Below are 26,071 nucleotides of genomic sequence, written 5' to 3'. Positions count from 1 at the left end.
AAGGCTTTGAATTATTTAGCTTTATTTATTTATTTCAGAGATATATGGGATATGATGAAACAGTTTTGTAATGTTTGGAATCATATTTATCTGTAATATTTGGGACTGTATAAAGTTAGCTGACCCTATATTCACAGATAATAGTATAAAATACACTATTTCAATGTGGACATCTCATTTCCTGCTTGTTGTTAAACCAACAAGAGGCAATTTAATCATAGTTCATGTTAAAACTGCTGTCATAACATTATTTATCAATATGTGGCTCTTTTGGGGTTATCGGAAGCTATAGAAATGATAAATGTACAACAGGAAGTACGTTTGCACCATTGTTTTTGTTTACATCCCTCACAATTGTCTATATAATAACAATGTATGTTAATATTTTGTTAATTATATTTATATTAAATCATTAATAATATGATAGTCAAAGACGAAAAAGGATTTGCAATATATTTAACATTTTGGCAGGCATATTTAGAAGTAGAATCATTTTTTGACATTATACGTACATGTTATATTTTATGTACCACTTTAATTTACTTTTTTACTTTCACCCTTTTGCCAGCAAATAAAAAATATATATAATATAATTTGTGATCTCTTATTATTTTATAATTTTATGAATAGGCCAAATTAAGTATTATATGTTTACCTAAGCACATCTCCAACACTGACTGATGTTTCTAGCCCAAATAGCCTGTTTAGTTACAATTAATTGCTTTCTATGTATATTAAATGACTTCAGGATATTTAAATGGGAGTGCATGTTTTAATTTGTACCATACCTTTCGCGGTCACCTTTTGGGTACCCTGCTGAAAAATCCAGCTTAAACCAGCCTAGTTTTGGCTGGTTTTAGAGGGGTTTTGGCCACTTCCAGGCTGGTTTTTAGCAGTTTCCAGCCTGGTCTTAGCTATAACCAGGCTGGAAATGGCTGGAAACCAGCCTGGAAGTGGCCAAAACCCCTCTAAAACCAGCCTGGTTGACCAGCCAACCATCCTAGGCTGGTTTAAGCTGGATTTTTCAGCAGGGTACTTTTCCTTGGCAAAAGGCATCGCATCTCCAGGTCGATAGGGGCCGCAAGTGTTCTTGAGTCGGTCACTTTTCCAGCCGTTGGTGAGGAAGACTACTGCGGATATTACGGCAATTTCTACAGAGTAGAAGAGATAAACAAACATGTAATATTATACACAAGACATTTATTGAATTACAACTCATACTGTCTCAATATTATACATTTTCTTCGAATTTATCCGAGCGTCGTCACATTTTTGGGTGTCTGGTGAAGGAATTTAATCTACCTTCTTTCGACCACATCGAAGTTGTCTTGCCAAAAGAAGGACGATGGGTGGAAAAATGGCGTGAAACGATGATCTTTACCACATTCTTTATCTGACTGCTGTCAGAGGTAATTAACGTTATTTCTAAGTCATTAATGATAAAACGCCGAATTTTGAACGATATTTGTGAAGTTGCTCTCCTCTGATTGAATTACGTAATACAATACATGTGTTGGTCATGTGTAGAGCTGTACGTACTTCTGAATATATGAACTCATTTTGGGGGTTTGCTCTGTCCTTAGCGTCAAGTTTGGTCCAGTAAGAATTGTATTAATTAAGAATAATAGTTTAGAAAATGTTCAGGTGATATAATTTTTTTTATTTTTCCTGTTATAATAACAAACCTTTATGTATGTTTAATCTAAATCTTTTGTGCATATATATATATATATATATATATATATATATATATATATATATATATATATATATATATATATATATTCTTTTTTTTTTTCAGAGATGAGTCTGTGATCGTCCCTAAATCCAAAGGGAGGCTGCCAGAACTGTGATTCTTTTTTTGATTTTGTTGGTAAATTGTAAGTCTAAAATCATGGCTTGGGCTCTGAAATTACCTCTGGCCGATGAGGTGATCGAGTCTGGTCTGGTCCAAGACTTTGATGCCAGTCTGTCAGGGATCGGGCAAGAGCTTGGAGCTGGTGCTTACAGCATGAGGTGAGATTCATCACTTAACTTACACTTTTTTATTGTTTGCTTGATTAGGAATGTTTAAACAGTGTCTGCGTATTTTATTAATGTTTCCTGAGGCCTGTGGGTTTTGATGTAAGTTATTTTTTATTAATTAATAGCTACTGGTGCCTTATTGAAAAGCATTTAGTCTAGTTTACTTGCCTAGACACATTTCTCCTGCTGTTCACATGTCACTCCGGGGTGTTTAAATGTCATGATGAATGTGTTTCAGCACCGTCTGACCTTCCAGACTGGCACACACTGTATCTTGTAAGCTCTTACAGGACTGTTATGCAGAAAATTAACCATTTTGAAAAGTACTGGTCTATTTGTGCCAAGGTTATTGTGTGGGTTTTGGTGAGGTGTTTAGGAAAGGATCATTTGTAATGTACAGAGGCGTATTGACAAACTAAAGTTCTCTGTGATGATTTTAAAATGCATCTAAATGTTTTTAAATAAGTCATTTTTTTGTTTTGATTTATATTATTATAGTATAATGAATTCTAGCGTTGAGAGGCAGAGAGAATGACTCCATCTAGTCCCATTAGCTGGTCTCCAGGTAACAAAGGAGCCTGTTATAAACCCCATGTTCCAGTTCGGCCTCGCCATCTGTTTGGATTAGCTCTTAGATGTATGAGTAGCGATATATTAGAAATATTTGTGAAGAAAACAGAATGTATATTTGTTAATAACTTCTCCATTATCTTGCTGTTTTTTTCTCAGTGATGTGCTGGCTCTCCCCATCTTCAAGCAGGAGGAGTCTAATTTACCGCCAGAAAGCGATAATAAGATCCTTCCTTTCCAGTATGTACTGTGTGCCGCCACCTCTCCTGCTGTCAAACTACATGATGAGACCCTCACCTACCTCAATCAAGGTCTGTTCAGCAATAATTCCTGAGGAATTTGTTATTTAGAATTAATGAGTAAATATTTGATGTATCCAAGCTGTGGTTTACAGTTAACAAACTAGCCAAAGTGACCCACACATCCAAAAGAGGCACTTTGATAAATGTGTGAATATATTCTGCACACTTCCTCTTAATTACAAAATAATAAATGCACAACTTTGATGAGAAAATGGCAGTTTAAGGGGTAGTTCACTCAAAAATGATACTTGCACTCGAGTGATTCTAAACTTTACTTTCTTTCTTCTGTTGAACACAAAAGGAAGATATTTTCAAGGATGTTTGAAACCACAAGCCATTGACAAAATAGAGATGCTTATGTCTTTGCAGATTCTCACTTGGAAAAAAAAATAATCCTAATTTCCATCATTATTGAGACAAATTATACATGCTTCTGTGATTATTTGCATTGTTTTATAATATTATAATATGTAAAGATTTTTTAATTAATCGCATACATTAGCATATTATTAACATCACTTATGTGTAATTTGAAATGTTTTAAATGTAATTTAAATGCACAATATTGGAAAAATTGAACATTGCAATATTCTTTAATCTACAATATATTTTGCAATATGAATGCAATTTCACTAGATGACTTAATAAATCTCTATTTGGAAAGAATTTATAATGTTCGATTGATTTGGATGATAATGCAGTGGGAGTGTGTCTGCGTAAAATCTAATATACAATCTAGAAGTACAATAACAATTATCATATTCACCTTATTCTCCACCGACGAGTGGGACGCAGCCATTTATTCTCACCTTATTCTCCACCGACGCAGCCATTTAAATCTTTTTGGCTTGAGACTTCCGGTCTTATTCACTTCCATTAATTTTTTGATGTTAAAAACTGCTCATTACGCTGCTTGATGTTGCAATTTGATATTTTCTTATTGTATTATTCTATTTGGTCTGTATAGTCATGCAAACATTTGTTTGTAGAGCAAGTAGTTTGACCGTTTTCTGCCGTTTATTATTCCTAGTCATTTCTCCCATAGGCGACTGAATCGGAAGTTCTAAGACAATCGCGAAAACAGGCGCACTTCCGCATTTTAGAATAAGGTCAATAAGATACAATTGAAATAAACACGTTTTTTTTTTCCCAAGTCTAACAGTATTCAGGTACAGTTATTGAGTAATAAAAATTGTTATTGAAGTTACAAATGCTACAATTTCTTATGCCTGAATGCTTTTAAAATCATTATACAATCGCAGGCCTTAAAAACACATCCAAATGATTTTACAAAATTCAACATTGCGAGATCGATGCTGAAATGATATATATTGTGCAGCCTTAAAAGTGAAAAGAAGAGATGTAGATAAGTGGGTGGAAATTTTGTTAGTGCTCCAGCATTTCCACAAACCGTTTACTTCTTTATTGCATAGATAGGAGCATAATAAGGAGAATATTGATTCATTAATTCATTCATTTTCTTTTCGGCTTAATCCCTTTATTAATCTGGAGTCGCCACAGCGGAATGAACCGCTAACTTATCCAGCACATGTTTTACGCAGCGGCTGCCCTTCCAGCTGTAACCCATCAATAAGAAATATAAGCAGAATAACGAGATGTAACTTTTTTTTTTCTGGTATTTGTATAAACTCTTTTTTTCCCACCACCTACAGGACAGTCTTATGAAATTCGAATGCTGGACAATCGGAAAATGGGAGAGCTTCCTGAGATTAATGGGAAAATGGTGAAGGTGAGGATTCGCCATTTCTTATTTGCCATCTGCCATAAATCATCCTTCCCACATACAGGATTAAGCTTCTGTCAAGGCTGGATCACTTTAATTGTTAAAAGTCTGCTTAATTTCACTGTATAATATCTGAAAAGGGCCTGATGGATCATTCGGGCTCCTTGTGACTGTTTGTGGTTTATCTTCCTTGCTGTTTTTTTTCCCATGGTTTCTCCCTGCAGAGCATCATCCGTGTTGTGTTTCATGACCGCCGCCTTCAGTACACTGAACACCAGCAGCTGGAGGGCTGGCGCTGGAACAGGCCTGGAGACAGAATCCTTGATTTAGGTAAATTCTAACACTCGCTTCTAACAGGAAAAGTAAACGTCAGTAAAACTCACTTTAAATTATTCACTCTCAAAAGATTTACTACTGATATGTTGAAATGTATTAGACAATAATAACATGCTTTGACTGAAATCCTCAGATATCCCGATGTCTGTAGGGGTTGTCGATCCCAGGGCAAACCCTACACAACTCAACACTGTGGAATTCCTCTGGGACCCCTCAAAAAGGACCTCTGTGTTTATTCAGGTATCAAATAATGCTTTTGCTGACCTAAAAAAACAATAAAAAAAATTCCAGACTATGTCAGTAAAGTCTTAAAGAAACACACTCCACTTTTTGGGGGAAAATAGGCTTAATCGTGTTTTGCAGATCTACTTGAACTCCCTTAAAAGGCCCAGGTCCCTTAGTGTTAAAAATTTGCGTTTTAACTTTTTTGAATCCAATCAGCTGATCTCCGGGTCTGCACTTTTAGCTTAGCTTAGCATAGATCATTAAATCCAATTAGACCATTAGCATCTCAATCAAACATGACTTGAATTTGATAAAAAAAAAAGAAGAATTTTCCTCTTTAAAGTTTGACTCTTCTGTGGTTACATGAGGGTGCCAATTACGTCCTCCAATCAACCCTTTGTCCACCTGAAGGACATCAAAACAACATGTGTTGGGGATCAACACATGGAAAATAACTCCCACTGATCTGTGAATTAAATAATAATAGTATTAACTATAAAAATAAAGATCATATGAATATACATTTGTCCACCTCTATTACGATTCATACCATTGCAAATGCATGATCGCGCTTGGCAGTCTCATTATGCAGAAAAAGAGTCAGTCGGCAGTATAAATCTGAACAGATCTAGCATACAGATAGCTATGGTAAATGTTCAAAAGGCGCTTTTCTTGAAAAAGATGTGCTTTTTCTACATATTGCCTGTGAAATTAGACCTGTGTATTTTAATTGATGCCTATGCTTGCACATGGAAGTTAACACAATCTTTTATGATCACTCATCGTGTACTAAGTCTTACTGAAAATGAAAAGTTGCTATTTTCTTGGCAGATTTAGCTAGGAACTATACTCTCACTCTGGTGTAATAATCAAGGAACTTTGTTGCCAATTGATATTACATAGCACCAGAAAATTGGCTAATTTCTGTGTTTTCTGGTTCAAATAGATATGGTTTAGGATTTGCAACCATTGTCAAGGTCTGACAGTTCCCCATATATCTCTAGTTTTTAGTACTGATACTGATTCCTCCTTTATTGATAATGGCCATTGGCCAGCAAATCCTGCATTGTAGGGTAGGTTGCTGTAGCAGTCATCAGTAAAATGGCAGGGAATACAGCACAGTTTTACAGTCTTAAAGGGGACGTTTAGCCAGAAATCAAATTTATTTTAAATAATCAAAACTCAAAAGAGTAATAGTTTACTAATTTTTCCAAACACGTAGGGCACTATTTGTTACTTCCAACAATAAAAGAAAATATCAGGGTCCTCAAGGGTCAGAATTTCTTGAATGTGATCGAATTAAAAAAAGTCTATTTCAAACATTGAAAGTCAGGGAAATGTTATATATTTTTGTCCAAGACATTTAATTTAATATCAGAGATTTTTGTTTGTCACTTTAAATTTTTGTTTCAGTGTTCGAAATATAAACTTTTCTTTACCATGTTTTATCACAAAAGTGGTTATGGTTAGACTGCATTTCAGTTTCCCTTTGGGATGAATGAAGTATCTATTTGCTTCAAAGACTTTGTGTTAAAAAGTAGACAGACTTAACTTAAATATGGGAGAGGTAGGGAGCACTTCGAAACCATGTAAACAGTAAGTACCTTAGATTTAGTTTAACTCTGTTTTTATTGAAAGATATAAGTCAGAGAGCCACAGCATCAAATACATAGAATAATTAGACATCAACTACTCCAATGTAGCAGCAGAACACAATTTGCTCGCATTTTCTTTCTCTCTGAATAAAGTAATACAATTAAATATTCATGCTTTAAGGAAAATAATTTAAAAAACACGCAAAACAAATAACAAATATATATATACTGTATATATAATCGTAATTAGAAAGAAAAAATAACATTATAGATAAAAGTAACACCTATTAGGCCACACAAGAATACAGAAAATATATAAATACAAATATGCAAAGGGTACAGCAGTGGCAAATAAATAAATAAAACACATTCTCCATTTATATCCAGACCAGGAGCAGGGAAAATAGGTCAGTTACAGTATATACATGCATACATACACACACACACATACATACATATTTATTTATTTGTTTTTTTTTATTTTTTAGGTGTAAGAGGAAAGGTTGCCAAACAGTGTCAAATTTGTTTCTGTAATACAGCAAACTGTATATTTAATATTTTTTTATTTGCATAGTCTGCATCAGGTCATGCATCCAATGTACATACCTGGGTGGGGAAGGATTTTTCCAGTTCAGTGTTATAAGCCTTTTAGCAATTATTAAACAGAAGGCGAGTGCATTTGATTGTGTAGATGACAAGGAAACATTTGTAGGGTTAAGTCCAAATAATGCTACTATGGGGCAAGGCTTAATATCTAAAATAAAGCATTCAGAAATTGATTAAAAATTGATGCCCACAAAGTCCTTAATGCTGGACAAGTACCTTGGATTTGATTCATTTTTATCCATTGTTTGTGAAGTGACATTCAAGCTAAAATCATTTTTAAAAAAATAGAAAGCACAACAGAGGCCTGTTTTTTCCATTCATAACCAAAAAAACATTATGTTTGGCTTAGTGTGTGAATTCTGAAATATTTTGAGTAACATTTACTTTCATTTTGTGAACAACTTTTCAGTTGTCATTCATTGTAATTCATTATTTTGACATTTGATGTAGGTCCATTGTATAAGCACAGAGTTCACCATGCGTAAACATGGAGGAGAGAAGGGAGTGCCATTCCGTATTCAAATCGACACTTTCAAGGAGAACGAGGCCGGGGAGTACACCGAACATCTGCACTCCGCCAGCTGCCAAATCAAAGTCTTTAAGGTGGGTTGAGGCCTGTGCTGCTGATAAACATTTACAATGTGATATCTGTGCTCTGTTTCAATGCACGTCTTGTTTCGCCAGTGCAGCGCCATTTGTATGTACTTCTTAGAAAGCGAGATGTTTGTTTTGTATGTAGCCTAAAGGTGCAGACAGAAAGCAGAAAACAGACCGCGAAAAAATGGAGAAACGAGCACCACAGGAAAAGGAGAAATACCAGCCTTCATATGAAACCACCATTCTCACTGAGGTTGGAACTAATTTGTTATGATCATTTTAGATTTATTTAGTAAATATATAAAAATAAATATTATTACAATATTTAATGCAGTTATTTTTAGTAATACATCATATTATTATTATTAATGTATCTCCTCCATTGGAATAATATTATTTAAAAATATAAATTAAGTCAATTACAGTTTGAATGAAATAAATTGTGGTATTTTTTTTAATACCTGATGATATAAAGTGTGTTGTTTTTATCCAGTGCTCTCCATGGCCCGAGGCTACATATGTAAACAACTCGCCATCTCCTGGATTTAACAGTACCCACAACAGCTTTCCTGTTACCGAAGGGTAGGAAACAATGATCATCATCATCTAAATATTACTTAATGCCTGAATATTTCTTTTGTTAATAAATCTTTTTACTTCATTGCTACAATAGTAAGCAAAGCAACATATTGAATAAGAAAAAAAGAGTAGTTCTAGATAGGGCTGTGCAATGTATCCTTTCAGCATCGATACAGTGCATCTGGAAAGTGTTCATAGTGCTTCACTTTTTCCACATTTTTTTATGTTACAGGCTTACAACCTTATTTTAAAATGGATTAAATTAATTTATTTCCTCAATTCTACACACAATAGCCCATAATGAAAATGTGAAATAAAGATTTTTTGAAATTATTGCAAATTTATAAAAAAATAAAAAAAACCTGAAAAATCACATATACATCAGTATTCACGGCCTTTGCTGTGAAGTTCTAAATTGAGCTCAGGTACATTCTGTTTCCACTGACCATTCTTAAGATGTTTCAGCAGCTTAATTGGAGTTCACCTGTGGTAAATTCAGTTGATTGGACATGATTTGAAAAGGCATACACCTGTCTCTATAAGGTCCCAGGGTTGACAGTGCATGTCAAAGCACAAACCAAGCATGAAGACAAAGGAATTGTCTGTAGACCTCCGAGACAGGATTGTCTCAAGGCACAAGGCTAAGAGAGGTTACAGAAAAACCTTACAGAAGGACAACCATCTGTGCAGCAATCCACCAATCAGGCCTGTATGGTAGAGTGGTCAGACGGAAGCCACTCCACGCCTGGAATTTGCCAAAAGGCATCTGAAGGACTCTCAGACCATAAGAAAGAAAATTCTCTGGTCTGATGAGACAAAAATGAACTCTTTGGAGTGAATGCCAGGGGTTATGTTGGAGAAAACCAGACACCGCTCATCACCAGGCTAATACCATCCCTACAGTGAAGCATGGTGGTGGCAGCATCATGCAGTGGGGATGTTTTTTAGCAGCAGGAACTGGAAGACTAATCAGGATGGTAGGAAAGATGAATGCAGCAATGTACAGAGACATCCTGAATTGAAACCTGCTTCAGAGTGCTTTGGACATCAAACCGGGGTGACGGTTCATCTTCTGGCAGGACAATGAACCAACGCACACTGCTAAAATATCTATGGAGTGGCTTTACAACAACTCTGTGAATGTCCTTGAGTGGCCCAGCCAGAGTCCAGACCTAAATCCATTTAAAGATCTCTGGAGAGATCTGAAAATGGCTGTACACCATCACTTTCTATTTAACCTGATAGAGCTTGAGAGGTACTGCAAAGAAGAATGGACAAAAATTCCCAAAGACAGTGTGCCAAGCTTGTGGCAGCATATTCAAAAAGACTTGAGGCTGTAATTGCTGCCAAATGTGCATCAACAAAGTATTGAGCAAAGGCTGAAAATACTTATGTACATGTGATTTTCCAGGTCTTTTTATTTTTAATAAGTTTGCAACACTTTCACATTGTCATTATGGGGTATTGTGTGTAGAATGAATGTTCCTAAAAACCCTAAACTACTCCTTAATACAACTGGTTTGTAAATAGTGCGATACTTAATTTAGTAATAAAAACAAATCATTAACTAAGTATGAAATTGCACATTTTAAATGTTTGTAAGTCAAGAATAGAGCATTTGTAGCTGCAGTTATAAACCGCTTACTAACGTCCATTAATGTGGAGTTAAAGGCTGATTTATACATCTGCGTCAAACGTCGGCGTATGCTACGGCGCTGATGCATAGCCCTTCACCGTGGCCATCGCCGTCACTGACGTGCACCTCTCAAAAAATTTAACTACACGTCGCAACGACGCGTAGCGTAAGCTCTGTGATTGGTCGGCTTGGTAGCGCTGACGAGTCTGGGCGGGACCGAGAGCCGCGCGAATTGCGCGAGCGATTGCTTACAAGTGTGGAGTCCCGTGAAGGAGCTCCGGATGGAAAGTTTTGTTTTGTGTTTACCTCATAGTTAAAGTTGTTGCACGTCCGCCGGTTCCTGCCTCAAAATGAGCGAGTTTGAGCCACTTGTACATCCCGGAAGTGTTCAGGAAAAGCAAAAAAGCAGAGAAGAAACTCGACACAGAGGAACATTTACACCTCACTGCCAACTAGCGTTTCGGAAGTGTTAATGCAGACCGACAGAGACAGCGCGCAGAAGTATAAATGCACAGCCACGCGCGTTGCCTGCGCCGTGGGTTACGCCGGTCACCTGACGCAGAAGTATAAATCAGGCTTAATGCTTAACAAATAATGAATTCACTAGATGCTAATGCTTAGTATATGATTCATAGTGTGCAGTTATTATAAAGTGTTACCCAATATTTCACTTGGTCCAAGATTTTTTTTTATATTTGAACTAGAAACTAGACAAAACAAAGTAAGAAAAGCAATTTTTGCTTCGTGGTTATTCGATTTCTGTAACCGAAAACTCTTAGACTCCCTAGAAAACCATCAGATAGAGCTATTGTGTGAAGCTGCATTAATAACGTATTTATCGCAGAAAAATAAAATACCGTAATATCCGATCTTTCCAGTATCATGCAGCCCTGGTTATAGATCGTTTTATAGACTATGAAAACATTTATCTTTTTTGGAGCAACATGCAATAATTAAATGTTTATGTATGGCCATAATGACTCATAGTTTTGTCTTGCAGAAATGGTTCACCCAGTCACCAGCCAGAGCCTGTCGCACAGTTAGCGGATGTGAGTGTATGTGTATTTTTTTTCTTCCTCTCTCATATCTGATATCCACTGCTCACAGTGGCATAAAATAACAATCATTTAACAAATGTATGTACATTGAGAAATGAAAGGCAAACTGCCTAGGACTTTAACCAAAATATAGATGCATCCCAGTGTTCCCTTATGTTTCTTTTCCTACATTTCTGCATTCTACATGCTATCCTTTAATTTAAATATTATGTTTGTGCTTCTTATCTGTGTTCCATTTGCATTTGTGTTTGATTTAGTTCATATTTAATAATACTGGCTTCACTCGTTAAGTAGTTGAGCTGTTTTGGGAATGAAATGGTAATTAGGTGTAGTGCTGTGTGTGTATTTGTGTATAAGGTATGCTCCATGCTTCCATCTACATTAATAATATCAGGACAACTACAGTAGTTCATCAAAAACCCTTTGTTCCATTCATAATATGGCAGCTGCTATGATTAATTCTGTAGAATGCTTTTTTGGTTGCTTTGCATGCTCATTAGCACATTTCAAAGCATGTAGTGCCCTTTGTAGCTTTTGTTAGAACTAATAGTATATAATACATAGGGCAAAATGGGTGGTATGTTAAGTATTAGGACATATATTAATTTTGTTATATTTTTCTTTCTTTTTTGTTTTGTTATCTGCATGCCACAGATATACCATGGCATTGCATTTTCTATCGTTACACAGTGTGTATGTATATATATATATATATATATATATATATATATATGTATATGTAAATATATATATATATATATATATATATATATATATATATGTATATGTAAATATATATATATATATATATATATATATATCACACTACACTGCCCAAGTCCTTAAATATTTAGTTAAATATTATTCTACTGTTTCAAAGGTTTGGGTTTTCATGTGTTTTTAAAAGAATAATAATTATATTTATTCAGAAACGATGTATCAATGGAATTAAATGCGACCAATAACGTTATAAAAGATTTCTATTTGAAATAAATGCTGTTCTTTTCAACTTTTTGGCAAAACAACACATCACAGTTTACGCTAAGCTAATAAACTTCACAGCAGCTTTTTTTAGTGATAATAAAATGTTAAAAAAGGCAGCATGGTGGCTCTGTGGTTAGCACTGTTGCTTCACAGCAAAATGGTTGCTGGTTAGGGTCACAGCTGGGTCTGTTGGCATTTCTGTGTGGAGTTTGCATGTTTTCCCCGTGTTGGCGTGGGTTTCCTCCAGGTTCTCTGGTTATCCCCACAGTCCAAGAACATGCGCTATACAGTAGGTGAATTGGGTAAGCTAAATTGGCATAGTATGTGAACAGGGTGTCCACGAGGTCTTATACTCTTAAAATGTCTTTAATATTTTGTTGTAGCTTTTAAATAATGTTAAAAAGGTCTTTAACATTTCCTATGTCCAAGTAAAGCTACCCAATCACCAATAATCCATCTCAAAATTTATATATATTTGTTTTTATTGCAAAGAGATACAAATCACAACAGCTGTTATACATGTTTACTGCAAATTCTCCTAATTTAATTCCATAAGCAGTGAAAGAAAACTAAAGCAACACATTCCTTAACAAAATCTTCCATTAATACAAAAACTATTTACTGAAGGGCCATTAGAAAAAAATAATCTTAGTCTTTAGCCCTGTATAAGTGTAAAATTTCATTCATAATGGTCCTAAAAGGGTCTTAAAAAGTTTTACATTTGACTTAAAGAAGCCTGCAGAAACCCTAGTGAGAGTGTATGGGTGTTTTCCAGTACTGGGGTTATGTCTGGAAGGGTATCCGCTGCGTAAAATCATATACCGGCATATGCTGGTACATTAGTTGGTGATTCATTCCATTGTGGCAACCCCTGATAAATAATGGACTTTTAGAATGACAATTATAAAAATGTTTTTTTGAGCACCAAATTAGACTTCTTCCTGAAGCATTTTGTTAGACAACAGTAGAGCAATGATGCAAAAATGCCTAATTCTAAGCTTTCATATCACAGTTTGCCATTAAAATTGTATTAAAAACAGTTATTGATCAAATTGCCATCATAATTAAAAGTGCAATTATGATGAGGATAACAAATGTCTTTAAAATATTTAAAAAAACCCAAACTTTTGAACAGTAGTGTGTATAAAGGGAACAGATTAGATGTAAAAACCCTTAAATGAACCTGATCTAGAGCAATTGATTGGTTTAGCATATTTTTTTCTTTAGCAAATATATTTGATATCATTTGATATGATTTTTTTCATGCCTCCTTATGCTTGTTTGTTGAAACTGACTTAAAATAGCTTAAAAATGAGATTATTTTATGTTAGCTTGTTGACCAGGGGTGTCAAAACTCAATCCTGCATTGCCGGTGTCCTGCAAAGTTTAGTTCTAATCTCAATCAGACACACCTGGGCTAGCTAATCAAACTCTTACTAGGCTTTCTAGAAACATCATTGCAGGTATGTTGGGGCAAGATGGAGCTAAAATCTGAAGGACACTAGCCCACCAGGACTGAGTTTGAGAACCCCTGTTCTAGATTGATGTTATGAGGTTTCAGCCCAGTGTTGTTTTTGTTTGTTCGTAACCTGTAAGCCCCGTTAGTCACCAGTCATGCTTCCTCATAACAAATTGATAACACTCAAGACAAATCTGAGATTTTAAAACTGAGAGACGTTCTGCCTTACAGTTGTCGTGCCATCTACTTAGAAGAGAAAGTGAAAGCAATCAGGTACATGAATTTATTTGCTAATATGAATATGTTGAATTGTGTATGTGCCAAAGGTAAAGCTTGGTGTGCAAAAGATTTCAAGTTTTATTCTTAAACATGGAAGTGGGTTCAACTCAAGGCCAGACAGTTTAAGGGGCTTTGATTGACTTCATTGGAGGGATTGTTCAATGGAAAAGGAGACAAATTATGATCCGTTTATGGTCAGTGTGCTAAGGCCTATTCTGTCCTTTCTTTTTGCCCCTGAACAAACAGAATCTGTTGCCCACGGCAACGCCACAAGAAGCACAGCAGTGGCTCCATAGAAACCGTTTTTCACCATTCTGCCGTCTCTTCACAAACTTCTCGGGTAAAGGGACGATCGGGCTTGCATAAGTGTGCATCACATCCCATACAGCTCTCACATCAGGCTTTGCTCACTCAGCTACCATACAGTGCCACATCACACTCATTAAGAAGACACATGCTCTCCAGTCTCATTCTGTTATCATAATGTGCTCAGAAAGTAATGTACTATATTCCATATTACCTTTAGTGTGGTCTGAAAAAGTCCTAGTGCGAGTGTGGTGACTGTCCTGTTCCTCAGGGGCTGATCTGCTAAAACTGACCCGAGAGGACGTCATTCAGATCTGTGGACCTGCTGATGGCATTCGGCTATTTAATGCACTTAAAGGACGGTAAGAGTTTGTCATCATACACGCCATATTTATACGTCAATAAAAAATGTAGATTATTGAAAAGAGAGAAGGATTTTGTCTGAAATTACTGTATTAAAAATACAGTAAAAACGGCAATATTAAGTTATGTTAACTTGTATTAATTGTTTATAAGTTGTATTTGTTTTTAATTTTCAGCAAATAATTCTAGCTTTATTTTCAAATTATCTTTCAGAAATCACTGTGTTGATTTGGTCCGTAGGAAACACCATATAATCTTAATTTTTAAAGAATAAAAAAATAATAATAAATAAATAAATAAATAAAACAGGCAGCGACTAAACTGTTACAACATACAGTTGATGTCAGAATTATTAGCCCCCTTTGAATTTTCTTTTCTTTCCCAAAATATTTCCCAAATTATGTTTAACAGAGCAAGGAAATTTTTACAGGATGTCTGATAATATTTTTTCCTCTGGAGAAAATGTTATTTGTTTTAAACTTATCAACTTATTAGTTGCTGTTCGGCTAGAATAAAAGAAATTATTATTTAAAAAATAAACATTTTAAGGTCAAATTATTAGCCCCTTTAAGCTATATTAGTTTTCGATAGTCTACAGAATAAACCATCGTTGTACAATAACTTGCCTAATTATCGTAACCTGCCTAGTTAAGCTAACTATTGTAGGTTAGCCTTTAAATGTCGCTTCAAGCTGTATAGAAGTGTCTTGAAAAATATCTAGTTAAATATTATTTACTGTCATCATGGCAAAGATAAAATAAATCAGTTAGTCGACTTGAGTTTTTAAAATTGTTATGTTTAGAAATGTTGAAAAAAAATCTTCTCTTTGTTAAACAGAAATTGGAGGAAAAAAAACGAGCTAATATTTCTGACTTCAACTATTCCTGTAGATTAGAATTGCTTTGAATCTTACCAGCAATGCTGCTTTGTTAACGATTAAAAAAAGAATTACACAGTACAATACTGTAAATGCATATACAGCAAGTTAATGGTGCTGAAAATGTGAATACCGTATTTTTACTGTAACTGATTTATAGTAAGTTACTGGCGAACTGCTGTCAGAAAGTTACTGTAGGTTCTGCAGGAAATCTTTTACTGTGTGTTGTTTACTTTGCAGTCTGAGTTGTTATGATAATTCCACATTTTACTGCATTAAACAGCGTGATGGATTGTAACGTGATAAAACACTAGCTAAAGAGGTCAATACAAGTTGCAATGTTTTTAATCAATATATATCGTAATAATCAGCCTTTAAAAATGTTTTTAACATTATATACTGTATATAAGGTAAAGCAAAGAAAAAGAAACTTAGGGACAAATGGGCAAAAATAAATATTTCTGTTAGGCTTTAATTGCTGCTTTCTTGTTAAAGTAATTTTGTCACTTTTTAAATTCATTTTTTTTTTTTTTTTTATATGTTCATTTTTTTCAGTAATCATTTGTTGGTTTGATGCTTAGGAAACAATATAAAATCTTAATCTTTAAATAATAAAAAAGCTTTAAAAACTTTAGCCTTGAAAGTTTTTTATTTGAAATATGTTTGTAACAGTCTAAGTGTTATACAGTGCTCAGCATATATAAGTACACCCCTCATGAATCTCTCTTTTAAATTAATATTTTTAAGAGAAAACTTTACAAAATTTTATTTGTTCAAATAGATTTGTCTTTACTGAAGCCAAATCTGGAGCTTATCTAACAAAATAACTTGCGAAAACGGTCCAAAAGTTAGTACACCCAAATTTATATGTTATCTAAAAGTATTAAATGCAAATTTAAAAAAAAGAGAGAAAAAAAAAACAAGAGAAGCATAAATAAATAAATAAATGAATAATTGGAAAAATGTAGTTACATTTTTTTAAATGTAGCAATATTTTGCTTGAATTTAATTGTATTATCTTTTGATTTCTAAATATGTTTGGTGACTAAAATATTATTTTAATAAATATATCTGTTTATTCTGTTTTGTTTAAATGCACCAACAGACAATGCCTATATTCACTGAGAAATGATTACAAATATTCATTTTCAAAATGGGATATACTCCATTATGCTGAGCACTGTACCTGTCACATTTATCAGTTACATTAATTGCATTGTTTTTTCTTAATAGGGTTGTCCGTCCAAGGCTCACAATCTATGTTTGCCAGGAATCCCAACAGGCTCGTGAACAGCACCAGAAACATGAGAACGGAGACGGGACTAACAACACTTTTTTTGGTGTGTTTGAAATCAGCTGTTTCAAAATCAAATGAAATTAAATTACATTTCTGTTTAAAATTTTATTAGGTAGTCAGGATTTGATATACGTAAATTTGTAAATGTATAAAAAATAATTATTACAATATTTAATGTAGTTATTTTTTAATGTACCATTGCAACATAATTATTTAAAGCTATGAATTAAGTCAATTGTTGTTTGAATTAAATAAATGTTGGTATTTTTTTTTTGATAATGCATGGCCTGAATAAGCAAAGTAACATTTTTAAAGGGTTGAAAGCAGTGAAGTAAGGATTAAAGGTGTAATATGTTCTTCTAAATGATGCTTGGGACTTTGTAAATAAGCTCAAATCACAAAATAAATAGAACCTGTACTAATCACATGTTAGGTGCATTTAAAGTGCCTCTATTATGCAAAATGTTTGTAGGTTTACATCTATTCAAAGTCAAAAAACACTTGGTCCAGTAAAATTTTAATTTTGTAGAAGGTCGTATCAGTATGTTAGTCCAGTGACAAAACTTGTTTAGAAGATGTAAAACTGATATAAACATGTAAACCTAGTCACTTCCGCCTAAATGAATCAACGATTTTTTCACATCACCACATACTTCAGTTTCTCATTAAATCTTGACCAATCAAATGCTCTCTAGTGTCTGACGTGCCCCGCCCCCTTCAAGATGCTTATCATTTGATGCAGCTGAGCTCAACCACTCTCACTGGCAGAGCTGTTATAAAACAAAATTCTATTGGCTGTTTTTTTTAAATGGGGAGGAGTTAGTTTATGTCCCGCCCTCTCTTCGTTTTACAGTTGAGATTACATCAAACCTCTTATTAAAAATGAACATTTCAAACCACTTGACATGAACTTTAATGTATTAAGTCTCTGTAAACTGAGAGCCAACTCTGCTCTGATTGGTCAGAAGCTCGAGTTTGTTGTGATTGGTGTACCACTTGCAGCGCGTTTTGGAAACCAAACCCTTATTACCATGTCTGAATTTCTGAGTTTGTGTTCTTTGATACTCTGCAAACCTTTTACATTCACAAATGATTACATTACACACAGTTAAATGTATTATTAAAAGCTATAATTGGGGCACTTCCAGATCCTTGCTAGCTTGTGGTTCGTTTTATTTTGATGTGTATCCTGTGATTTGTTTTCATGTGGAATCTCATGTTTCTTTACCCAATGTTAGTGTATCACGCCATCTATCTGGAGGATTTAACCGCTGTGGAACTGACGGAAAAGTTGGCTCAACTCTTCAGCATCTCTCCACGCCAGATCAGTCAGATCTTCAAGCAGGGACCGACTGGCATCCATGTGTTAGTCAGTGATGAGGTAACTGCTTCTGCAGGATTTCTCTTTTGTTCATTAGGTTAAAGCACTGAAATTTCCTCACACTTAAAGGGTAGCTCATCCATGAATGAAAATTCTCCCATCATTTACTTACCCTTTACTTGTTTAACTTGCTATTTCCAGTTAAACACCAAAGATATTTCAAAGAAAGGTGGAAACCTGCAACCATTAACCCCTTTCACACAGTGATACCGGTAAATATCTGGAAAATTTCCGGAACGACTTTACCGGTAAATTCAAAAAAGCGCTGTTCACACAGGCGAGGACGTTACGGAATTTTTCCGGAAAAGAGCATTCACACATCCATCGCAAAATGCCGGTAAATTCTGTCATCATTAACCAGATATGATCTCTAAACGGCTGCGCTTGTATCTGTAAACATTTGACTACATTACAAACTCTTTGGATGGATCAATATTGAGTACAACTCCAATGAAAACATATAGAGGAACACTTTCGCATGTCGAGATGTTCATGATATGTGTGTGTGCTGGCGCTATGGGCACTCACGGGCATACGCAAAGTTTGAAGGTAAACAAACAACGGATTATCATAAACATTTTATCGATAATTATTTACACAGTTAGCATTAAGAAGGAACATAGAAACGTTATCTGACTAACATCTAGCAGTTAAAGGTGTCTGGAAAAATATTCAAAGGCTTTTATTCTCATAAACTGCGCGCACACGAATGCGTCTGACTGTTCTGATTGGCTAAAGCAGGTGTCTCATGTCAGCACGTTCTAGACGTGTACGCGCTCTTTTCGGCAATCTTCCTTCTGCATTCACACAGTGCAGCATTCCGGCAAATTACAGATAATGTTACAACTTCTCTTTTCGGAAAATAGCCAGAACGAATTTACCGGTATTTTCAAAATGGGTCTGTTCACACATACAACCTTTCCAGAAAATTGCTGGTAATTTTCCAGAAAGGTCTGTATGTGTGAAAGGGGCTATTGACTTCCATAGTATTTGTTTTTTCTACTAAAGAAGTGAGTGGTTACATATTTTTCCGCTTTCTTCAGAATGTTTATTTTGTGATCAAGAGAAGACAAACTCTTAAAGGTTTAGAACCACTCAAGGGTGAGTAACTAGTCAGTAAATGTACTTTTTTTTTGTCTTTTTCTTCTTTATAAAAAAATATATATTTTATTATTAACAAAGCATACAGGCTAAATATAACAATATAATGACATATATCAGTTCAACTACTCCCACCCTCCTCCCCTGTGCTCTCTTTAAACTGGGATATACAATGAATAGAAGTTAACAGAGCTCAATAGAATACTATTATACAAAATAAGGCAGTCGTTCTGGGTCCCGATTGTTGCTTTGTGCAATAAACATTGAGATTTTGTCTGCAGTTGCTGTCCAGATCTTTAATGTACACATTTGTACCAAGTTCACTCGAACCATGGATAATTCCAACATTATAATGTCCCGAAGTTTCACCAACCACTTGTACATATCAAAGTTATGTGGAGGAAGCCAAAATTGTGCTCATAGTTTTTTTTTTTTTGCAGAAGTTAAGCCAGCCAGCTTCTTGTGGCTTGGTAAGATTCGATGTGGAATCATCACTTAGTAATGATATGGAAGGATTCACTGGTACAGCACATTCAGTGATTTATATAAGATAACACACACCTCAATCCAAATTTTTTGTACATTTCCACATGCCCACATCATATGAAAAATGGTCAGTCTGTTTATCATAGAGAGCACTAAATGAGGCCTTGATACAATGTCTTTTGAGTCGGGTCCAGTAGTTTCTATGATAAAAGTTTTAGTAAATGAGATGGTGATTGGGATTTTTCGATGAAGTAAATGAACTATGTCTTTTTAATACATAAACAGTTCCTTTAATTTACAACCATAGTAAAGATCACTTCTCTGTTGAAATTTGCTTGCATGAACTTTGAAACTCATCCCCTGACACTCTGATATGTTAAAGCTGGCTTTGTGCTTGGTCCCCACAAGGCAGTGGTTTAGTCAAGGACACAACAAAGATGAAGCATGACAGTAATCCCAGGATTGTGACCCTTCATTTTCTTCTATTACATTAACTCTACTGCTGCTTAGTAAAAGAGGGCAAGCTTAAAGATTGTTTTCACACTTTGTTTTCGATTGTTTGGCCTGAAGATGCATCGCAAGAGACTCAAGCCGCTTGGCGAAGGCCATTTCTGCTGAGCTTACAAAATTTCCTGCTGGGCTTGCAGTGCATCGGTTGTCATCAATCCATTGTTGGTAGCAGTTCATTTCCACAAATAAGAGCAGATTGCTTTCAAACCAATTGTGCGCCATATGAAAGTCCACATGCATCGAGTTCGTTTGAGATTTATGGACAATGGTTCCCTAGTGGACAAGTCCCAGGACAAGCTTGCAAGGATTACTCAGATGTGGGATGAGCACCTGGCGACCTTGTGAAGACTAAATACCTTGAATGTGGAGCCAAGAAAACTGGGACAGTCACTGTGGAAAGGTCATCACTTGAGGAAGGTCACCAAATGCAGATACCTCAGTTTTTACCTCCTGTTTGACAGCACTACAGCTGAATACTTAACCTATAGATCTTGTACTTCAATGCGGAAGTGCGCTCGTTTTTGCAATTTGTTTTAGAATTTCACACAGTGGCTCAGTGGTAAGCACTGTTGCCTCACAGCAAGAAGGTCGCTGGTTTGAGTCCCGACTGGGCCAGTTTGCATGTTCTCTCTGTGTTGGTGCGGGTTTCCTCCATGTGCTCAGGTTTCCATGTGCTCCGATTTATTTATTTATTTATTTTTTGACCACCCATATCTGCATTATAACAAAGGCACAATAATATAAATATAAGCACTTACATTTTAAAAACATGTAATAGTACACAATTTATTTCAAAAACTGTGTGATGTAAGCTGTTATAATTTATTAAAAACAATAAATGTTGGACTGCAGGAATAACGATCTTTCATACACTCTAGCCTACGTTAGACTCCACTATGAGCAAAAAAAAACATAACTTTTAATGGGTTATTGGTATTTGTTATATTCATAGGGAAATAAGTAGAAATAACATTTGTAAAATATGAAAAATGACATATAAACAACACACACCTTTTTAGAAAGCTTTTTATTTTTAATTAACAATCAACAGGACCCAAAATATTGCCTACACACCATAGATAACGATTTACCATGCGGGAAAAATTGTGTTTAAAAACAAAAATACAGCAAGATTTCTAAATATCAACAGGATATTTACACTTCGCATCCCTGCACTATATAAAATAATCCTTGTCCCTATCAGTTGCTGAACATCACTTTAATATTGTTTGTTATATTTTTGCCTCCGTTTTCATTTGGTTTATTCGATTTCTTAATATCTGGCAAAGATGAATTTACATTCATTTTAACGTTTATTAGGAGTTTTCAAATAAAAAGGCAACAGTAAATGATGTTTATAACTAATATCTAACATTTACAGCTCTATTTGTTGTATAAAATTCTGCTTCTAGAACATTAATATTTTATAACAGCAAATTCAGGTGATTAACCTAATAACATGCCGAAACTCAAAATGTCAAAGATGTCCTTTAAATCAAGTTCAAATAACCTTACAGGAGGTCGATGTGGACATAGGCTAACTTTACTTTTGTCTTCCTAAGTATTAATTCAGACCCATAAAGAGAATTACGGCTAGATAGTGATCACCTGTATTTACCCCGTCATGGTGAGGCGTGTATCAGCAAACTAATAAAGCCCGATAAAACTAAATAAACAGTGTTCCAGCAGATCCTGTATGTCAGAAAGTATAGTTTACTGCTGAACAACTCATTTAATCATGGTAAAACAACACAGAATGGAATAATAACCCTTCAATCACGTCCTGAAGCTCCGACAGTCTGCTTTGAGAAACTGTCAATCATGATGGCATGCCCCTTTCTTTTAGCATTAAATTACTGGCTAAAAACATACTCTTTACAAAAATGAAGCTCTGCACCTATATCAGCACCATAACCAGTGCCTTAATTGACCAAAACCATCTTTCGGGAAATTTTATTGCAAGTTCAATTCAATTCAATTCAGCTTTATTTGTATAGCGCTTTTTAATGTAGATTGTGTCAAAGCAGCTTCACATAAATGGTCATAGTAACTTTAACAGTGTAGTTCAGTTTTTAGTGTTTAAGTTCAGTTCAGTTTAGCTCAGTTCAGTGTGATTTAAAATCATTACTGAGAGTTCAAACACTGAAGTGCAAATTCATCGATGTGTAGCTCTACCAATCCTCAACCATGCGAGCCAGTGGCGCAAGTGTCATTATTTTTTTTATTTTGGCTTAAGTCTCGTTCATTATTACGGAGGAGGCGGGCTTTATGGCTTTTACTGCAGCCAACCCCCAGGGGGTGATCTAACAGCCGGGACCTTCACTCAAAAGCAGGCGTGTGGCACACTTGGTCTAAACACATGCAGTATGGGTGAATTGGATTAAATAAATTGGCTGTAGTATATTAGTGCGTGTGTAAATGTGTATGGGTGTTTCCCAGTACTGGGTTGTGGCTGGAAGGGTATTCGCTGTGTAAAACATATGCTGGAATAATTGACAGTTCATTGCGCTGTGGCGACTCCTGATAAATAAGGGACTAAGCTGAAGGAACATGAATGAATGAATGTGTACTGTACTGAACTGTTCCACTCAGTAGAACTGAGCCATTGTTTTCATATTTTATGATATATTCTTTCATTTCTCATTCACACAGATGATTCAGAACTTTCAAGATGAGGTGTGTTTTGTCCTGGACACAATGAAAGGTATGAGCAAGCCATTTTTTCATACGGAGTGGTTTTCACCCACATATCTTCGTTTCTAGGTAACGTCTGTTTTATAACTTGCACTCTTTCAATTGCATTTGCAGCTGAAACAAACGATGGCTATCACATCATTTTGAAGTGAATGCATTGGATGCAGGGGAGTGAACAGTCCCTAATGTTTTTCTTAAGATTCAACCCACAGCCCCCTTCCTTGCGCACTTCCTGGACTTTAACCGAAGATCGCTTTGCTCGGAATAGTAATGGAGACGATCATGGGAAAGGAAAAGACCCATTTTTAAATCGTAACTCTCCTGTTGTTCATGGAGCGTTTGCTGCCTTTCCCACACACCCTTCTTATTTACAATTGCAAACAAAATCACAGAACTTATATTTTAGTAACTTTCATTTCATCACTTTGCATTGTTGCTTTTTTAAAGGCAAAAGAATTTGATTTTGTCTCGTTTATAATGTGCAAACGCCTCACCGGCTCAAATACAGAGAATTGGCTGGCAGTATTATTTGGTGTTGTCTGCCTGGATGTCATCCCATGAGTATTTTAGCCCCATGTGAAGTGCAGTCCACATGCCTCAATGAATACACGCATTATAAACAACACTTTAGAAAGTGCAAGGTTATAATGTCAGAGACTGGGATCCATCGTAGGCACAAGAGATTTCCAGGATGCTGAACACTGTTGTCAGTTCTCTTACCTGTGGAAAAATATACCCAGTCCCATTCTTAAATCGTCATCCTTATTGCAGATATACTGTTTAGCAAATGATCTTAATGTGATCGCAGTTAATAGAATGAATGAATTTCACGTCAAGTTTTGTTTCATGGCATCGCTAATGTTTCCCGTGTTTATTTCCTAAGTCTTGTGAGGGCGACTGTTTATGACATGATGTTTGGTTTTGTAGCTTTGATCCCGAATATTCTTCATGTGTTGCCGTAAATGCACGTTATTTTTGTAGACAGGAGATGAACGGCAGCAGTGGGCATTATATATGTGCATCTTTTTTTATTTTATTTTTTTACATTGTGCTTAACACACTTTTCTTTTTTTCAGAATTGTTGCATATACTAGAGTAGTTTTTACAGCCGTCAGAATCGCCAGAGCGTTATTTTACGGTATAAAAGTGATCATGTTTTACTTTTTGTTTCGTTTTTGGATATGACCACTGATGTACTAATCTTTCAGGTGGGGTAAAGGGGAGAAACGTTGCACTGCATGAGAAAAGGTAGCCGTGGTTAGTGCTAGACGCAAACCAGACCAAGATGGTAAAGACGTGAGGTATTGTCTGTTGTGACCCTTTACTGTGTCATTTCAATGATTAAAATGACTTACCTTGAAACAGACTGTTGTTCTGTATGCTGTTTGCTTTCCCTTACATACATGGCACTTATGAGAATAGTGCTTTAGTGTGCACTTTTGGGTTTTGAAAGTATTTTCCTATGCATTTTATCCCTTAAAGATATATATTTAAAAATGCAAGCCGTGAACAACATCAGCTAAAAGGGCCATCACAACCTTTACTTTTCTGTAATGAATATATGGATATTCATCTTGATTCTTTCTTTTGATGTCCTTCATAGGAGTGTTAGGAGCTTAAGATCTCTTTTAGAGTCACTTTGACACTCTGATTGGTGGATGGAAGAATAAGGCTGGGCAGTTTTTTTTTTTTGTTTTTTTGTAAAGCAGGGGTGTCTAGACTCAATCCTGCAGGGCCGGTGTCCTAGAGAGTTTAGCTGCAACCCTAATCAAACAAACCTGAACCAGCATATCAAGCTCTTACTACATATACGAGAAACTTTCTGGCAGATGTGTTGAAGCAAGATGGAGATAAAATCAGGTGGACACCGGCCCTCCAGGACCGAGTGTGGACACCCCTGTTGGGAAGCATTATGGTTAATGTAGTTTTTCTATTAATTGTGTTTATTTTAGGTTATAAATTTAAATGGATAAAAACAGATTGGTTTAACAAAAACAATTACAGTCTGAAAATAATCTCAGATCTAGAAACGAGTTTGTCTTTAAATGTTTAACAGTGTTACTGGTTAAAATCGATTCCTTCCTTTATCGAGAGACTATTAAGTTGTTAAGATTATATTAGAATGCCTATTAAGATTCTACAGTGGAAAACACTGCAGACAATTCATGGCCATTCAATAAGGCACTGCATTGGTAACATGGGTCAGGCCTGTAGCCAGCCTGGTGAAAGTGGGTGGTTCTTTTTGTTTTTAAAGGCAGACTTTTTTTTTTTTTTTTTTTTTACAGCTATTTGGTTCATTTTCTATTTGATTTTTAAAAATTAATATATAATTCATTTTTTTAATTTTAAATTTTCTATTAAATACTGCATTTTAGTGACATTTCAGCACCGTTTTTTTGCTGGATTAGCCTGTCAGATGGTTGAAAAATAGGAATCTGTTAAATTTTTTAATTAAATCTGTTGCCTGTTGTCATTTATTAGACGAATGACAAACTGGTCAGTACATTCAATCTTCCACAGTCCAAATTTGGCCATTTGAATCATAAATTAAATTAGGTAAAGAATAATAAATTATAAAAGTACATTTGAAAGTTACAAATGACAACAAGTCTAATTGGTATTAAAGTTAAACTTTAATATTGGCCGCTTTTGGTGCTTCAAACTTTTTTATTGGTCTTAAAGCCTTTTTCATTGGGTTATCATATATTAATTATGGCATAGGAGTCAAAACAGGACAAAAGTGCTCATGTTTAGGACAAATTCTGGACGTTTGTCAGTGGAGGGTGGGTCTTTCATACCACCCGAACCCCCCCCCCCCCCCCCCCCTAGCTATGGTCCTGTGGGTGCACATCACCCAAAAATTAAATTAAATAAATAAAAATAAATAACCTCAAAATCTATATTTGCATATGTAAATTAGCAAATTTTGGACTATTAATATATCTTATGAAATGATTTAGCTTCATTGCCAAAAATAAGGGGCACAAAATATATAACCAAATCAATGAATCTAAATTAATCTCTTATCCTTCTCTTTTGAGTTTCAGGCTGAAATGTGTCC

At 35.2% G+C, this 26,071-nt stretch overlaps 1 protein-coding gene across 4 annotated transcripts; it reads left to right on the top strand.

Moving 5' to 3' along the window:
- The first annotated feature begins 1,113 nt into the window (after positions 1–1,113).
- Positions 1,114–24,374, top strand: tfcp2 (transcription factor CP2). Of its 4 annotated transcripts, none has more exons than XM_005162355.6 (17): positions 1,114–1,409; positions 1,802–2,016; positions 2,755–2,906; positions 4,571–4,647; positions 4,866–4,971; positions 5,111–5,217; positions 7,854–8,006; positions 8,143–8,253; positions 8,494–8,582; positions 11,216–11,264; positions 13,948–13,989; positions 14,242–14,335; positions 14,573–14,663; positions 16,775–16,881; positions 18,077–18,219; positions 22,969–23,020; positions 23,125–24,374. In XM_005162355.6, exons 2-17 carry the CDS (start codon positions 1,895–1,897, stop codon positions 23,160–23,162), a joined length of 1,533 nt encoding a protein of 510 aa, XP_005162412.1. In that variant the 5' UTR covers positions 1,114–1,409; positions 1,802–1,894; the 3' UTR covers positions 23,163–24,374. The 4 variants fall into 4 exon arrangements, with proteins under 4 accessions (XP_005162412.1, XP_005162411.1, XP_017209220.1 ...); XM_005162354.6 differs by having other exon boundaries at positions 11,216–11,270; XM_017353731.4 differs by lacking the exon at positions 13,948–13,989.
- Positions 24,375–26,071: the final 1,697 nt, after the last annotated feature.

This window comes from Danio rerio, chromosome 23 (assembly GCF_049306965.1).
Source record: "Danio rerio strain Tuebingen ecotype United States chromosome 23, GRCz12tu, whole genome shotgun sequence".
Classification (NCBI taxonomy): Eukaryota; Metazoa; Chordata; class Actinopteri; order Cypriniformes; family Danionidae; genus Danio; species Danio rerio.
This window is presented reverse-complemented; position numbering and strand designations above follow the sequence as displayed.